Source organism: Pipra filicauda, unplaced genomic scaffold, assembly GCF_003945595.2.
Source record: "Pipra filicauda isolate LSUMZ 115617 unplaced genomic scaffold, ASM394559v2 scaffold112_size3218982_pilon, whole genome shotgun sequence".
NCBI lineage: Eukaryota > Metazoa > Chordata > Aves > Passeriformes > Pipridae > Pipra > Pipra filicauda.
The window spans coordinates 2,244,940-2,262,736 of NW_024103574.1; the positions used below are offsets into that span (position 1 = coordinate 2,244,940).

Consider the following 17,797-nt stretch of genomic DNA (forward strand, 5'->3'; position numbering starts at 1 on the left):
CTTTTCAAAAAGAACACAAAACCCCCATGAATTAGTCAAAGTAAGGTAATTAATAACATTACCACAAAATTTTGACAAAAGGAATACCCAACATGGTTGCAGCTAAAATTTGCCTTATGAAGTTTATCAGACATTCCAAAATTAAAACAAGTGAAGAAGGAGCAAGGAAAGAGGAGAGGAGGGGAAAAGAGCTACTTACCTTCCGTACAGACACCCTGCACGTGCAAGTATCCAGAATCCCTGTTGTGGCACTGGCACTGATTTTACACATAAATAAGAACTTTTTCTTCCAGCGGACACAGTTTGCCTGCACCACCTCCCTGCAAAGAGAGAGCATACACTTAGTATTAGTTGCATATACATTCAGAACCATTAACTGCAGTAAGACAGCTCAAGAACAAACACTGTTTCCACTGTTTGTAGAATGGTCACTTCATGCAAATTGTGTTCCAAAGCCTGAATTATAATAATCCTCCATTCTTCTCTTTGACCAGTAACTGTTTCAAACCTTGAACACAATAAGACCTACAGAAAAATTAAACAGCCATTTGTTTTTGCAAATGAATGAGACCATAATTTCTCCAGTTTGCCTCGGGAGACTGACGTTTTCCTGAACATTAGCTCTCAGGCACTGTCTTCCAAGTCACTGAGCTTTGCACTGTGCTCAAGATACTGTCTTTGACAAGTAGTTTTTTAATACAGAGAAAGGGAGCATCATACAAGCAGAACTAGTTACATTTGAGACTTGGAAAAGCAGAAAGGACATGATGTGGAATAACCAGACCCAACGGAATGAACTTGGGGCAAACCAGAATTTCAGCTACATACGCAGATTACCATTTGAGAGCAAGATGACATATCTGAACGGATTTGTTCCTCACAGGAGGATAGCAGTCTGCCAGTATGATGCAGCTGAGAAAAAGGCAAAAATGTAGAAAGCTCTCAGTTATATTAATGTTATTTTGTAAGGTTCAGACAGAACACGTTATTCTGTTGGGCCAACAAAGCAAGAATAGACTCCAAAATGAACAGGTACAGGAAAACTCTGGTATCTTATAAGAAAAAATGGCATATAATAAAAATACACTGGTGTTTCAAACACTTGAGAGACCAAATAACTTTAAGTCAAATGAAAAGTGGTTAGGACCAAAATAAAGTACAACCAAACACTCACTTAAAACTGAAAGTTAAAAGGTCTCAAATCACAGAGCAAGTTTCAGCCTTCAAATAAGAGAAGAAGCAGCAAAAAAATCTTATTGTATTTTACAACAAGGTTGGCCAGTTTGTCAATAACGGGATGTAAGGACTGTGATTCTGAGTGATCAACAGCTCCTTTCTAGCCCCATCTTTCTAAACTCAAAACATGGAACTGTAAAGAAACTGAGATAATTTCTTCTACCACTCTAATCATTCAAGTACAGTCTTCACATATTAAAGTGATATTTGTCCTTTTTTCTCTTCAGTTTTTCTAATGCATACATTCCTATGTTTTATATTAACTTCTTACAGTAGCTTACTATTGAAGATCCAGCTTGATGTCTTTAACAGATAGAATTCTATGGTTTTGCATAAGTTGGAGTCAGAGTTCATCACACCTATGGGAAAGCAAAGAATTGCAGGGCACTCACAAAAGCTCCCTTTGCTCTGCTGCTGAGACAGCCAGCACAGTGCTCACTGGCACTGTGACTTCCTAAGGTAGGAATAAACTAGCCTGCCTAAAATGAGTCAGTTTAATGACCACAACAAACTAGCAGGTTCTGATGATGCGACACTGAGTCACATTCAAGCATGTGACCTAAAAGGAACGTGCTCCCTACACCCACTACCATTTATCTGGTATGTTTTACATTGCAAACTTTTCTGTACTTTCCTGTACAATCCAAAACCAAACCCAACCAACTGCCCCCACTCCCACTGAACATTCTTCTAATTCCATTCTAGAAAAGAAGATTTTGACATATTTTAATTAAGGTAAATTTTTAGTAAAGAAGAGTATCAGCTAGCTATTCCCATCATGCTGTAAGAAAAAAAGAAAAAAAAGTCAAATAATCAGAGCATTTAACTTAAACAGTAAGATCTAAGTTTATAAGATTCTTAGTTGAAGTGCAAGACCTTTAGAAAATAAACAGCTGTATTGATTGGTTACTATGGAAACGAACCCAGATAACTTCTTGGCAACTGTGCTACAGGCACACTGGGAAAGCTTTGCTGGGGAAAGCTTTCCGCTCTGAGTCAGCTTCCTATGAGCCTCCAGTCACTTTACCACATGCAAAGCAAAACCAGTTGTTTTCTTAATCAAAAACGTATCTTAGCTACTAAGATTCATTCAGATACGTACTGGATTGTAGTGCTTTAGTGTGATTTAATGAATGCTGTCAGTAATATGTAACAAAGAATAAATTCAATGAACAGATATTTTAAGAAAAAGTGATTCCAAAGCAGAGTTTATCATCAGTTTAACAAATTATTTTTTCTTTAGAGGGACAGTTCCACATTGACTAAATTTCAAGTGCTGTAAACAAGGAGAAAATATGTCATGTTGATAAGATGGCCTGAGAGAAGTGCAGCTGCTGCAGCTCCGCTCTCCAGATCCCACCAGCAGCAAGGCTGAAGATGTATTCCTGGTAAGCACCCACAGCCAGCACACACACACAGGTCACAGGCACACAGAGCACTGCAGGCAGCCAGCCCACTCCCCTCCCCAGCTGAGCACCACAGAGCTCTGCTAGAGATACATATATCATATATATCTGTGGAAATATATAGATATATATAGATATATATGGCTCCCGGGCTACAGCACCTGCTCCACAGCTAGTCCAGCTTGATCCCTGATGGCATTTGCATACTCACACACCTGCATTTGCTCCACAGGCACACAGGTCTCCGACTCCTAGTCCCACCCCCGTGGGTTGCATTGGCTTTAACTCATCTCTGCTTTCCAGTTCCTGGCCCTCAAGTGCTCTGTCCCATGATCCCAGGCCAGCTGCTGGCACAGAGGACACACAGGTCCTGTGACCCACAGTCCCACTCCCATGGCTGGTACTTAAGTCTGCTCACTCAGGTCTCCTGTTGCTGGCACCACAGACACCCAGGCCCTGTGTCACCAAACCGTGACTCCAGTTGCTGTTACTCAGACTCCCACTCTCCCATACACATTGAACAGAGAGCCCTTCCCCCAGGAAGGAGTTAGAATGTAGTTCAGTATGAAAATACAATAGACATTACTGATTAGAAACAGATTAGACAAATGTACCAACCAGCAAACTATTTACATCTAACTGGCCCTTTTATCCCCTTAACTCCCTGTTTTTCCCCACACTTGTTCCTCATCAAATCACTTATACTCATCCCTTCTTCCACTTTTAGTTCCTCCCCCAAATGTCCCATAATAAGCCTCTTTCCCTGTATCCCATGATGTGTCTCATATGCAGCAACTCCCCTCAGTCCAAAAATTGCTTCAGTGTTAGTTTGACATGATGGGTTTCCTGCCTGGACAATGGGGCTGAGGCTCTCCTGGGACAGCCCTAGGAGGGGCCTGGACAGGGTGTCCTTTTGTCTAAGCCCATAATTTCAGTTCCCCACCTGCCTCTGTGTCCCTGGGCTTGTGTAGATGGACCTTTGATGGGCTGATGGCTCCTGTGACAGGACTGGGAATTCTGTGTTCCTTCTATTCAGGAAGAAATACAGTTTACTTTTCCTTTAATACTCTGTGTTTCCCCATGCCTGGGCATATAAGAACATGGATTTTCTCCAACAAGAAACATTTTTTCCTAAGCATTGCTAAAAACTTGAACAAAACCAGTCATTTACAAACAGAGCTTCAATGTTTCACAAATTTCAGCAGTAAGCAAACAGCTGCTCTGCAGGAAGAGCTCCACTTGTTTACAGCTCCCCAGTTAATTTGCTGTTAGTACATGCAAAACTCAAACAGAGCAATCATTTTCTATGCCACATGTTTTTACTCATAATAAACAAGTTACAACTTTAGCAACACTTCATGTCAAGAATTCTTTATAAAATATATATAAGTCTTCATCACATGGATGAAAAAACTGCTGGTTACAGGCAAATGAAGAGACCTAGAAGGGAATTAGAACTGTGAAGGGCAAACTGCATCAGCAAAACTGTAGTCAGCAAGTCAAAGGAAGTGATTGTTCCCCTCTGTTGAACATTTGTGAGACTGTATCTGCAGCACTGGGCTTGGTTTAGGGGCATTCTCAGCAGAAGACAGAAGCAAGTCCAGGGGTGTAAGATGGTAGTCTGGAGTCAGGGATGAAGGAGATGAAGGACTTGATGTAGGAGAATTTGGGAACATGGGATTTTTACAATCTGAAGATGAGGTGAAGGAAGATCTAATTGCCATCTTCAGCCTTCTCTACTGAGTTAGAGGAAAGATGGAGTCAGATGTTTCTTAGTGGGGAGCAGAGAAAAGAGGTAATAACCAGAGAAATTCCAATAAAATTAGGGGAAAACCATTCACAATGAAAGTGGTGAAGCAGAAGGACAGGTTGTCTACAAAAACTGTAATTTCCATTCTTACAGATTTTCTAAAGCTGACAGGACAAAGCTCTGAGCTTCCTGATCAAACTGAAGTTAGTCTTACTTGGATCAGTCAGTTGGACTGCATGATCTCTAGCAGTCCCCTTTGCCCGAAATTATTCCATGAACAGAAATAGTCCTTAAAAATATGAAGGTAATCAGGTGCTCTAGTGCTTGTAAATGGCAATACTGTGCTCCATGGACTGTGCTGGGGTCAGGTTTAAAAAACAAACCAACAAACCCTCACCAGCTCTTTTAAACCAGGGTGCCTATTCTGCACAAGCCTTAACCATGAAAGCTTTTCCCACCACCCCTCCCTGTTTAACAGATACCTGTCGTGCATCTCTTATCAGGAACTTGTTTGTGACAAGTTAGCTGTTGTATCTCTTACCAGTACCTACAGTTACACTAACACAAGTCTCAAGATTAAGCTCTTTTCATATCTGCAATAACCAGTTACGCAAAATGCAAACTGTAAAAACATTTTTCCTCCTACAGTAGCCCAAAGATGACCCTCTTCTGACCTAATTCTAAATTTTTCACTCCTTTGATTAATTCTTTCATCTTTCTCAAGCATATTCTCCAAATCAGTTGACTAAGCACATTTTACGGTAACTATTACTGAAAGGCTGAAGAGGTACAAAGAAATTACATTCTGAAAAAAAAAAAAGTTATAGTTTGTGTAAAGAACTTCCCCTTCTTACCTTTTCCTCTTCACAGAGGACAAGGTCTGGAAGCTGTTTAATCAAGTGTCTCTTCACAACTAAAAAAACATTAAGTGGACATTCGACAATCTGAAAAGAGCACCTACAAAATTGCAAGGCAGGATTTTTATCCCACTGCCAATATTCCTTACAGTGCTTTAAAACTTATTTTGTTTCAGGTTATCCAACTGCAAATCCAGTTACAGCTGAAAAAGCTATTAGAAGGAGCATTATCCAGCTCTGAAGACTGTCAGCAGAATTTATACATCATGCAGGAAGATTAGAGTGATAGGGGCAGTGATTCCACATGACACGTATGTTTTTCTAACAAGTGTTATTATTTAAAAACAAAGAGCTGGTTAACCTGTGTTACTATCAGGAGATAATTTTCCTTCCAAATGCAATAGCAGCAGTTGGGAAAAGAATGGTTAAAAGGCAATGTGAAGAGCCCAGTGAGGCAGAAAATGTACTTCCTGGTGTCACAAAAAATAGATGTAGTTTTAGACAGTAGAGAAGGAGGTGGCCAAGCATCACTAGAAATAAGAAGTACTTATTACCTGGAAGATAAGAAATCAATTCCTACAGAAGACAATTATATGCTCTAGCCTGTATCTATGAGGAATAAGAATATATTAATGGAAGTAATGCAAGATCTGAGACTTCCTCTCAGGACTCAAGAATGTGCTGTATGTAAAAAAAGACCCCACATTCCTGGAATCTGTTGGAAAATAAAATGTTTTCATGAAAAACTTATAGTTCTTGGTCACCCTGAATCTGTCTGTCACAGATACCAATCACAATCAGCTTCTTAGTTTAGAATGTTACTGTGTAAAAGAACGAAGAGAGAAACAACAGCAGTCTAAATTGTCAGAAATCAGACCTGAAAGGCAGGGGAATATGACTAAATTGAAGACTAACGTCAGAAGAACACACCAATCAACAAGTCTTTCCTTGAGTGAAGTACAGCTGGAAACCAAGCTAAAAACAGAACTACCAGGCTTACAGCTACTGTAACCTAAATCGATACAGTACAGTGTTGAAAGTACACCCTCAAGAAATAAGATCCTTTACTTTCCAAAATTTCTTTGATTTCCACATATCCCATCTATTCATTTGCTCCTGATTGAGCAACAGCTCAGCCTATGAGCAGTTACCTACTCTAGGGGCCCATCAATTATTTCTTCAGCCCATTAAAATGAGGGCAGTTGCAGAAAGCCTACTTGTTATATATTTATGTCTACAGTAAAATGGCCATGAATAAATATGGTTAGTATTTGGTCTATTTTAAAGTACCTTAAAATAGTATTTTTTCCTGTTCAAAATATTCATAGGTGTAATTTCTTCCCTGAAATAATCTCCCATCCTTTCATGGTGCATTAGACATTATGTACATGATATTTTATGACCAGGCAGTGTATAGACACACAGAATCCTGAAATCTGCACAAGTGTCTGGTATTAATGTATCCAATTTCAAAGAGAGATCTCGTGTCATTGGCCCTGGGAAAGACAGACATTTAGAAAGATGTCTCATTATACAGGAAACCAGGCTTAAGCTAGGAAAGTTTGCTAAATGAAAATGTTAGCATAACTTTGCAATCTATTTGCTGAAAATCCACCTTTGGTTATAAAATCTAAAAATACAGTGGTAAAGATCCAGAAGTCAGGTTGGAAAGCAATTTCAAAAAGGGGAGGGCAGGAATTGCTAAAACAACCAAACCAAACCTCCCCGCTCTCACAGCTCCCTTCAAGATTTTCCCTGTTTCAGAGTCAAAGCTTATAACCTGTTCATTCTCCCCAGAATTCTGGGGTCCTGCTCTTGCTGAAACTCAAAAATTTCTCCTAGTTTAAACACTGCTGCCACTTGGCTGTTCAACGTCCTTGGATCAAAATTGTATTTGGCACTACCAGATTACTTTAAAAGTTGAATATTTTGTCAGGGTAATTAAGCATTTAGCATTATAATACAGAATTTTCTTTTCCTACAGAAAATACTCACAAATATGCATAGGATGTTTCAAATAGAAGTTTTCAAATCGGAGTTCTAAAAAACTACATGCAAACACCAAAACACAAAGTGATGTGGTTGCTATTTATACACAAACCAGATCACTATGTACTGCACTATACAAGCTGGTTTTACCTGGTCACAGAATTTCTATACACTTCAGGCACACATCTGTATCAGCCAGAAAAGTAACTGGACTGTGACAACAAGTCTCCAATAACACAGACCATGTCTCCATAACATATTTCTTAGGTAGCTCTTTCTCAGCAAGGATCTGACAAGTGAAAAAAACCCTATGTTTCAGTTGCTTGAATTTTTCTGTCTTCTTTTCATCTCACTTCAGTGATGAGCGGGATGATGTAGGTATCACATTGCTTGCAGGATCAGGGCTTTAATCATTCATACACCACAATCAACGCAGGACTGACAAGACAGTCGCTTCGATCCATTTTCATCACAAGTTGCTACATATGGGCCTTTATTCCAAGGCAACCACTTGACCTGTGTTTTTATGACATTTCTTTCTCAGCGAGTAAGCTTTGGAAGGAAAATGCTAGTAATATTAGGGTAGTTTATAGACTATTAATATGACCTTTTTTTGCCCCCTTTTTTTTTTTAAGGCAAGAGGCAGCAAGGTATTGGTGTGTATGGATACCAAATTGAGAACTTAATAACTAGAGTACTAGACCTCAGTAACAAAAATAAAAGCTATGAAGAAAACAGTCAGTTTTTCCCTGTATTATAAAATTTTTGAAATGAGTTTGTAGATTACTTTCTGAAACAACAGAATTCTTCAAACTTCTTTTATAAGGCTAAAAACATTACTACTTTAGGAATATAACTGCCAGCTCACAGTGAAACTAATAAAATCATGGCCACTACAAAAAGTTTGCAACTGACAAGTTTTGAAATCCTGCCTCTCTGATGTTAACTTAATTTCTTCCTTATTTATTCAGCCCTTTGCTGAATCACCACTGTGAAAATTCATCTGTTAATTCTTAAGCCAAGAGCAAAGGCACTCCCTACATTGGCGCTGAAGGATCACTGCACAAGAATTCTTTACCTTCCTACCAGCATACCTCAACACTTCTCAGCCCAGCAGGAATGAGTTAAACTCACAGGGACCTTGTTATACCAGCATACGTTCCATTGCTGTTATTTTTTAAGCCATACCCTCAGAAAAAGAAAATGGAAGAATTTCTAAACTTCGACTCTAACACAATACATCCAATACATACAATTTTTTACATCATCACAGTTCCACTGACACTTCCTACTACACATACTACCTCCTAGCATACATATTTTACTCGAATAGACTATTCAGAAAGATATGCATGTAGGCTTTCAAGCTTTTAATTTTAACATCATAAATAGGCAAGGCTAAAAAGACTAAGATCACAATAATGTATCAAAACCATCTGCTTAGCGGAAACCAACTCCTTGAAAATACAGATTCTGTCCAGAAGATTTATGTCAGCCTGTGAAAATGACTTCAAGACAGTATGGGCTGGAGTAGGACAATAATGGCACATTAGTGCCTGAAATCATGATTGCCATCATCATCTATTACTCATGAAGAAGTCACTCACAAGAAAAATGTTGAGGAAAGGAGACACGAAATGAGAACAGAACACTGTTGAGTTGAACACTCTCCAACCACACAGAAGAAAAATTAATCTTCAATTACACATGCAAGTATAATGGAATGGTTAAATAAGGAAGTTCTAGGCCAAAGTTCCGTTTTGATGCTTCATTCTCCTTGATTAATTTTATTTACAGAATAAAAGGCAGATAATTTAGAAAGCTCTGTAACAGCAGTATTTTAATAAGAAAATAACTGAATATTCACTGACTGTTACTGTCTGCTCCCAGAATTCTATGAGACATTTTCCAGTAAATCCTTTTCATAATAATGTTAAAGTAATATAATAACCCATACAACATGAACAAGTGTAATGGGAGGGGAGTTTCCTCCTCCCCAGACCTGAAGCCACAGCACACCCTTCCTACTGACAAGGTTCTGCCTCTGCCTGGTACCTGGAAAAAATTAACACACTGTCATTCTATTTACCCATGGACTAGGGAACACTGACACGACCGACGATGGTTCTATTGCTGAGACACAACAGAAGGAAAAGAAAGAGAAAAAAGACACCTGCCTTGCTGCATTTGCACTGCAGAACTGAGTGTGAACCAAGTCAGTAACACACATGGTCTGAACACTTCCAGGAATAATTGAGGACTTTTTCATGGAACTTCGCTCTCCAGGTAAATATCCACAGAACGAAACACAGCAAGCCACTGTCCAACAGAATGAAACACTAAGTTTGCCCAACTCACAGTCACAGTGGGCAGCTCAGACTACAGACTCGGGAATAAGAAATTTCCTCCCCCGTTACCCATCTGATCAGCAGGCGTTACAGCTCCAGGCATTATGGCACAAGCGACCTGTTTCTCTGGGACAACCCTCATCCCTGAGGGATTCATGTCCCCTGTTACTCCCTGTTTAAGAGCCTCAGTGTTTATTTTACAACGTTACGACTTCAGGCAGCGAGCGGCCACGCAGACAGAGGAGTCTGCAAATGCTCCCACATCTGTTCTCCCGCCGTTGGTGCTGGCAAAGCAGGCGGGACGAGAGGACAGCCAGTCTGCCCGGTGTCACGCCGTGCCACAGGAGCTTCCCCATCGCCGAGAGGAAAGGCGAGCAGCCTCCAAAAGCCCCGGGGCAGCCGCCCCCTCCCTTCCCTGGGCCCCCGCCCGCCGGGCAACGGGAACTGGCTGAGCCCCGGGCTCGCCCCGAGCCGAGTTGCGGCCAAGGGGCTGCGGAGGCGGCCGGACCGCCCCGGCTCTCGGGGGGACGGGGACTGGAGCGGAGCCCGTGGGACAGGGGCGGCCCGCGCGGGGCGGGGACCCCGCAGCCCCGGAGGCACCTACCGGGAGGACTCCCCGCTGAAGCTGCCCCCGTCCAGCAGCCGCACCTTGCAGAAGAGGATGCCGTTGACGAAGGGCACAGAGGAAAGCTCGTCCAGCTCCAGCTCCACGCGGAACTTGAACTTCTTCTTTTTCATCATGATGAAGGCCATGGGCCAGGGGCCGCCCGCGGGCCGCCCCCACGGCAGCTCCGCTCCGCGCCGGCCGCCCCGCTCCGCTCCCATGCCCGGGGCGAGGGCGGCACCCGGGCCGGGCCGGAGCTCCGGCCGCTCCCAGCTCAGCCCCGCCGGCCGCGGCGCTCCCGGACAGCGCTTACATGGCAGCCGGCACCTCCCTTTCAAACCCGCCCGCCTCCGCTCCGCCCGCTGCCGCCAGCGCCCGCCAGACCCATTGGCGAGCGCGGCCGCCAAAGGCTCCAACGCGAGCGTGGGGTTTCCCGAAGAAGCTGGCCCGGGCCGGGGAAAGGCTTTTAATAGCGGAGGTGTCCGGATCAGTGACGTGGCCGAGGCCCCAATCCCGGGCGAGCGGGGCTGCTCCCGCCCTCCCCGGCAGCTCTCCCGCCTCCGGAGACACCGCTGGGGTGGTGGGCGCGTCCCGCCGGCGGAAACCTCCTGTGCCGCTCATTTCAGAGCGCTAACAAAACAAAGCATCATCTAGACCTCGGACTTTCAACTCTGAATTTAGGTACCTTCTACTGCAGTTCAAACCTTATCGGGGTCTTGTACAGCCGTTCAACCTGTAATTTACAAATAACGCCGCTTCTGACACGAGCAACAGATGCTCATAGTCTTGTAGAAAAGGAGGGTGTGCTCATCGGTGTTTACATTTAAGAACAGTTGTCTGGCATAGGCGATTACAGCAGTAAACATGGGACGCTCTTGTTTAATGTACAGTTCAACACCAGCATACGCTCTCCAGAGAACAGCTTTGTCTCAAAAACCCATTCAAGAGGATTTAAGCATAAAACAAGCTCCGAGCACCCTCCATCAGCAGATCAGTTTCCTCTTTACAATGTTGCGTAAGAAAACTAACGCACAACAGTCTTCCCACAAGTTAGCACTTATTCACATGGTAAGAAAAAGAATCTGTGAAATTATGCATGGAGTATGATGCTGAGCCCCTGAAATCTTGCAGCTAGTGAAAGGAGGCTGCCCGTCATTCAGTATAAATACACAGAAATATATTTTTTGTGGAATACATACCTGATGAATAGAGGTATCACAAACGATGTGTGGCTAAGTATACCAAAATGTCCACAACTGTCCTGTAGAATAAAGCTGAGGGAAAAAAAGGTGTCTGGAAAGAAATGCTCTTGGGGTTTTTGTCCTACAACGTGCAGGAAAAGAATTTATATACAGTTTTCTAGTAAGAAGAGCTACATGGGTAGTTCTGACTCCATTGTCAGTTTCACATTCCTAACGAAGAATTCCCTACAAAACTCCTAAGGTCAAGTAATAACTCTGAAAGAAGTCTTTTAATTGGAGTAGAATTAATAAGAAGACATCTTAGAGAGGAGATCTAGGCATTTGGCCTTGACCTAGGACTTCCCCCTTGAGAACATTTGTTTAGTCTGCCCTAAAGTAATCCTGGAAAATCTTTTCTCCTTAACAGACCACAAGAGCCTACAATATATCATACAAGGCAACTCTCTGAGTACTGCACTCATCAGCTCTCTGTTCAAGGAGACGGAAAGTGAAAAGCTTTCAGCACCTAAAGGGACTAAGTATTTAGCTGATATCAAATCATACTAAGATCCTTCTTTCTTTAAAGGCTAAAGAACAACTCCAGAGTTTTGTTAAAAACACAGGGTTCTGGTTGAGAAAAGCAATTACCCTATTTATCTGGAAGGTCCAGCATATTAAGATGTAGGAAGAAAAATAGGGTTACAGGCCAGATAAGTTATCTGTTGAAGTTCAATACAGTTCATCCAGTTATTGAACAATCCTTTAAAAAAAATCTGAATTAATTCACTCCTAGTCAGAGAAGAAATAAATCAGCAACCTTCATAAATTATTATAGCCTGCGTGCTCTGAGTAGCATCCCCTGCAAGCATCTCCTCTATATAACTGAATGCTTCAGGAAGCTGTTAATGTGCTGACCTGCAAAAACCTTAAAAAGCCTCACCTGAGTCCTCATCCACACCCTGCTCAAGGGACCCATTTAAGCTCAGCTCCAAGCCATGAGCCCTTACTCAAATCTTGTAGCTTTATTTGTCTGCTGGGTGGTGGTTGTGCTGTCTGTACCTCGTGGTGGACCCTGACTTGCCTGCTGGCTTCCTAACTCATCTCAGAGCTGTCTCTTTTTATTGTAGGTGTGCCTCAATGTGGTTGCTGTTGCTAGACTGGACCCTGAGGTGCATTCCCAGCCTCAGGCCTGCCTTGCTGCAGTAGATGCCTCCTCTCCATGCTTAGGGGACTGGGGGGGCAGGGGTGGGCTCTGGCTGGGGAGGCCCTGCCTTGCTGTCTGGGTTCTTGCACTCATCCTCCTGCTCTTGAGGAGAGAGCTGGCCCTTGCTGTGCCCTGCCAGCCTGTGGTGCTGACTGCTAAAATAAAGGCAAGGGTAGGTGCCAAATGGCTTTAGGAGGTTTGAGTCAAAGGCAATCCTTATCTGAAAAAGCCCAATTCTATTCCAGGGCTATATTTACATTCTGAACTGGTGTCTAGAAAAAACCTTTGTATTGAGTATAGCCTTCTTGTCCAAAAGAGTCAAAGTCAAAAGTGTCAGAGTATAGATTTTTAAATATATTTAGAGTATTTAATCAAAAGATTCTCAGACTAGCAGAGGAGTTTTTCAAAAAAGAATGAACACTGTGGGTAATGGACTAATTCTGTGTTGTCATTGATAGAAAACTTCTGTAAGATTAAAGCACTGGGGTTTTATTTTAGGAGAAATTCCTAAATCTTTAAGGAAGTTGGATGTTACAGGTATAAAACTCAATGATTCAAGAAAAATCAGTGTTTTACAAAATGCCACAGTTACACCAGAATAAAACAAATAATTCAAAAGCTGTTTGCTCTCCTGAAGAATATAAGATTTCAGTTACAAAACTGTAGGGTTAAATAGGGAATAGCCTTTGTGAACAGGTGAAGCTCAGCTCTCTGGGATTTTTAAATCCTGCAGAGCATCAGTGTCTCTATCATTGTTGGAGGTGGTACTAATGCCATCTGTGTTCAGCCCCTTGGCCTGTATGTTTTCTGCAGCACCATTTTTCTGCTGAAAACTTAATTTCTGACCTGTAGCTCTTTTTCCTGAGAGTAGTGGCATCAGGAAAGCATTGAAATGCTTTCTAGGTTTGACTTTAGATGGATCACTGCTCTGGCTCTGACATAAGGTCTGGGCTACAACCTGTACTCAGATCAGTGCTTTCAGCATCAGTCCATTGTAAGCACTCTGTCTTGGCCATGGAAGAGATTAATTGGGATGTCTGAAGTGAAATTAAACCAAAAAGTGACATCCATTGGAACTAAATTCAATGTGTGTAGGTAAAGTCTATAATCATGACACTTCTCTTGCTGCTCTAAGAAATGTCTGATGAAGTCTCAATTGTCCAAGTGTGTTTGTACATGTTTACTACAGACCCACAGAGCAGTCTCTCCAATTAGCCTCTGAAGGATCCCTGCCTTAATGTGGCCTGGCTATTTAAAGCTGTGCTGTAAACAAAGCTCAGGTAACAGCCCCAATCGTGAGAGGTCTGTGCCCTCCAAAATGGTGATGTGTCACAGAAAAAGTCAGAACCCAGCTGAACCTCCACTGATGATTTTAAATCATGATTTCTTAATTGGTAAATTATATTTAGATGCATTACAGAACCAATCTTTGAGTTAAGACATAATTTTTTCATGCTAAACCAGTCCAATGCTGTGTGCTAGACAATTCCCAGTAAAGAAAAATATGAAAGTAATAAAATAATCTGAATTTGCTATAGCTTGTAACTATGTGATAGTAAGGTTCTAAAATATGCTTGTTTTGAAGAATTACTTTATAGTTTAAAACTGAGCTAATTATATCTGTATAATGAAGCAAGTATTCATTTCACCCTAAACAAATTTAAAACACTGAACTTTGTCTTTGCCTTTTAAATATTTATTGCCTCTGTGTTTTTTAATTATATCTCACATGTGTGATCTGAAGGCTGCTCTGTCAGGTGACATAAAACTTCTGGATGACCATTTTTTTAACTATGTAGCAGAACTGGATTTGATCTCATAATTTAAAAGTTACTCCCCTGCAGTCCTTGGAGTTAAGCCAGAAATGACTTCTGGCTCATGCAGTATAAGATTTTAAAAATTTTAAGATTATTATGAAGAGTTTCCTTACAGAAAAAGAGCTACAGTATATAGAGCAGACACCAAATGATGCAATTCAGCTGACTTACCTTTTAGTAGTCTATTAAAAAAATATATCAAGTCTGCTTCTAGTCTCTGAGGTTTTGTGATATTTATAGCACTTCATCTAAGTGAATAGTATTGATGTAATTTAAATATTTATTGCACATGTATGGATATAATACTAATTAAAAGCTTTTGTTCTAGAAAGTTAAATGCATATATTTTTCTGATGCTTTTGATGGTCTGATACTAATCAGTGTTAAGATAAAAAAGCCTTATAGCACTAAAAACAATATAAATGTTACAGAATTTTAAAGAAAGCATTTAAAATAAGGCATCTTGGGCAAAGATATTTCTTGACTTCGATGTCCTTTGCAGCTCTATAGTTCCTTCAAGCAACGTAAAAACCAGGAGTGCAAAATGATGATCTATTCAAGACTCCTTTTTAACAAATAGGGACTCTGTAAATGATACAGCTCCAAAACCTGCCACAGAAGACCATTTGTAAAAGAAATGATAGTTATGGTAGTGCCTGCTTCCAAGTAATCGGCAAGACTCATTTTCTGGTTAATGTAAATGAAGCAAATCTCTGGATTCGTGATCACTGTCTCAGATGTCACTGCAGGAGGTTAATTAGACATAACTAGTGTCTGTATCTTTCAAAGAGCAATGGCTTTCTCAGATGTGTACCTGATAGTTTATCTATCAACATGTGCAAAATACCTGAGACTCTCACCTATTTGTCTTATTGCTCTCAGCCAGTCATACTAAAGTCAAAGCATTTCAACCTTCTGCACAGCTCTGTGCTACTTACTCCATTTTCGGGGAGACCGGTGCAAATATGAAAAATTAATTTCACTGTTGCGTCACATCATGGATAAACAGTTGGACCAATGATATACAGCCGGTACTTCCAACTTCTGCTGTGTGTGCAGAATCTGTTTGCACATGGGCATTGTCTAACCATCAAGCTCTGTTATCTTGCCTTTTCTCTGTGGCCTCCTCTTTGTGTGTGAATACACAACTCCTGACAGTACAACATGTTCTATATAAATTATAACTACGCAGGATGCACTTAGGAAAGCCAAGCCTGCCAGAAGTAGCTTTTTTTCTTGTTGCTTCAGGAAGAACAAATGCATCTCTTCCTCGATTACCTTGAACTTTGGACTATTGACACTAACTTTTCACATGTGTTAAGGAGAGGTAGAGTTTTTAGGAAAAAAATGTCAGTATTTCATTGTGGTTCTCATCTTGATCTTTTATTTATACTACTTTGTACATTAGTCAATCATGCCCAATCAAACTCTACTTTCAATCCACACTGCTGATTAATTATAGTAGATGCTCAATCAGTCCACAAATTTCTATGTATTGCCACTTAAAGTAACAATTATATTTAATTGATTTTTAAAAAAGTGTGTATATATAATCTATATGTATACACTCTGAAGTTGTTACCAAGGTAGCGTGTCTGGTATTATGCTGCTAGGAAAGATATTGGCACTCAGTGCCTGCAGTTTCTGGTGAGTGCTTGCGTATGTCTTCATTGATCGTGTGGAAACGATGAGCTGATGTTGAACCTGTAAATGACATTAGCACACACTATACGGTAAAACTGCCAGAGGCCAGCTGAAGTGTATGCCTCAGGTATTTGGTGTTAATTTTGAGTGGTTCTAGTTCATGTATGGTCTTAATGTACAAGTACAGTATTTAGTATGATACCATATAAGAAAATAAGTGTAACTCATCAGGACCTTAGACCATGACAATGCTGGATATTAGGAACCTACTGACAGGCAGTGGGAACTTAGAGTAGCACTGTTTCATTCCCATGTATGTCTCATATCTATGTATTATATTCAGTAATGAGTAGAGATATTAGTTGCATATTCTGAGTAGTGATAAAAGAATGTTGCACTCCTGTACTTCATTAGATAAAGATGTAAGGATGATGGTATGAGGAGAAAAATGGAATCAAAGGCTGCACTACTTAGCAGTATTACATCGCTGGGATGCAGTGACCCTCAGCAATATTCACATTCGTTATTCCAGATAGGAGTGAAGTATGTTCAGGCTCTGCCTATTCCAATATACAACATTAGCTGTGCTAACAAAGTAACATATTTGTATTTAGACCTGCTTTGTTTTGCATATTTACTAGTTAGGTGGAGGTAGCAGAGTATACTCTTGTCAAGTTTCCAGATGTGGGGGATCACCTGGTGTGCTCAAGTACGGGGCTGCCATTCAGAGAAGCTGGAGGAAAGGGGTGAGAGGGACCTTATGAAATTCAACAAGGACAAACATGAAATACTGCATATAGGAAGGAATAGTCTCTTGCAACTATACAGACCAGGAAGCTGCTCTGCTGAGAAGGACCTGGGGCTCTTGGCAGAGAGCAAGCTGAGCATGGGCCAGCAGCACTCTGGGCTGTATTAACAGGAGGATGGTGAGGAGATGAAGATTATCCCCTTCTACTCTGCACAAACTAGACTGTATTTAGACACTCTAGTCCAGTTCTGGGCTAGAAAGTCATGGATAAAGCGGAGAGTTCAGCAGATGGCCACCACAATACCTGAGGGCAGGAGCACTTGCTCTGTGAGGTGGGGCTGAGGAAACTGAACTTGCCCAACCAGGAAAAAATAAGGCTGTGGGGAGGGACTTAAACGGAGGCCTCCACTTTCCTAGTACCTACAGAGTTTACAATGAAAAAATGATCAGGATCCTTGTAGTGGGGTATGGTGGGATGATAAAAGACAGCAAGCACAAACTAAAATGAGGACAACTCAGAGTGGATCAGAAGGGAAAATATTCTTCCCTGTGAGGACAGTCAGGCTCTAGGCCAGGCTGCCTGGAGAGATTGTCCAGTTTCCATCCTTGGAGGTCTTTAAGGTTGAAATAAACCTGAGTAACCTGGCCTGAGTTCATGGGTGAGCTTTCTTTGAGCAGGAGATCCCTTCCCACCACACTCACTCTGTGATTCAATGAACCTATAACTCAACCTGGCAGTCTTTACATGCGCAAGTCATAAGAGCGTGTAGCCCTTTTTCAAACACTAGTCTGTGGTCAGACAGTGTAGCACACAAGCTTTATTAATTACTCTGTGAGCAAGGCTGCTAAGTTTCTGCTGTAAGGCTGAAATGGGCTTTCCATGATTATGTATTGGCTGAATATGCACCATAAGAGCAAGACTCAATTCAGTGGCAGCTGAAATTACTTTTCACTACAACTCTCTCATGGAGAGCTTGCTTGCTGACATTTTCTATCCATTTGCTATTATACCA

At 41.4% G+C, this 17,797-nt stretch overlaps 2 protein-coding genes across 4 annotated transcripts in view; one reads left to right on the top strand and one right to left on the bottom strand.

Moving 5' to 3' along the window:
* Nucleotides 1–5,944, top strand: part of HENMT1 (HEN methyltransferase 1) — a 26,672-nt gene extending 20,728 nt beyond the window's left edge. The window contains exons 7-8 of the transcript XR_003544878.2: nt 2,480–2,624; nt 5,426–5,944. The gene's annotated coding sequence lies outside the window, so the exon portion shown is untranslated. The remainder of the gene's footprint in view (nt 1–2,479; nt 2,625–5,425) is intronic.
* The window catches only part of FAM102B (family with sequence similarity 102 member B), a 21,171-nt gene extending 10,486 nt beyond the window's left edge, over nt 1–10,685 (bottom strand). Inside the window, exons 1-2 of one of the 3 annotated variants that reach the window (XM_027742837.2) lie at nt 10,191–10,685; nt 200–320 (exon numbers count right to left, since the gene is read on the bottom strand). In XM_027742837.2, the coding sequence (XP_027598638.2) occupies nt 200–320; nt 10,191–10,411 (342 nt within the window). In that variant the 5' untranslated portion in view covers nt 10,412–10,685. The remainder of the gene's footprint in view (nt 1–199; nt 321–10,190) is intronic. The other 2 variants (XM_039383332.1, XM_027742836.2) reach the window with 2 other exon arrangements.
* Nucleotides 10,686–17,797: the final 7,112 nt, after the last annotated feature.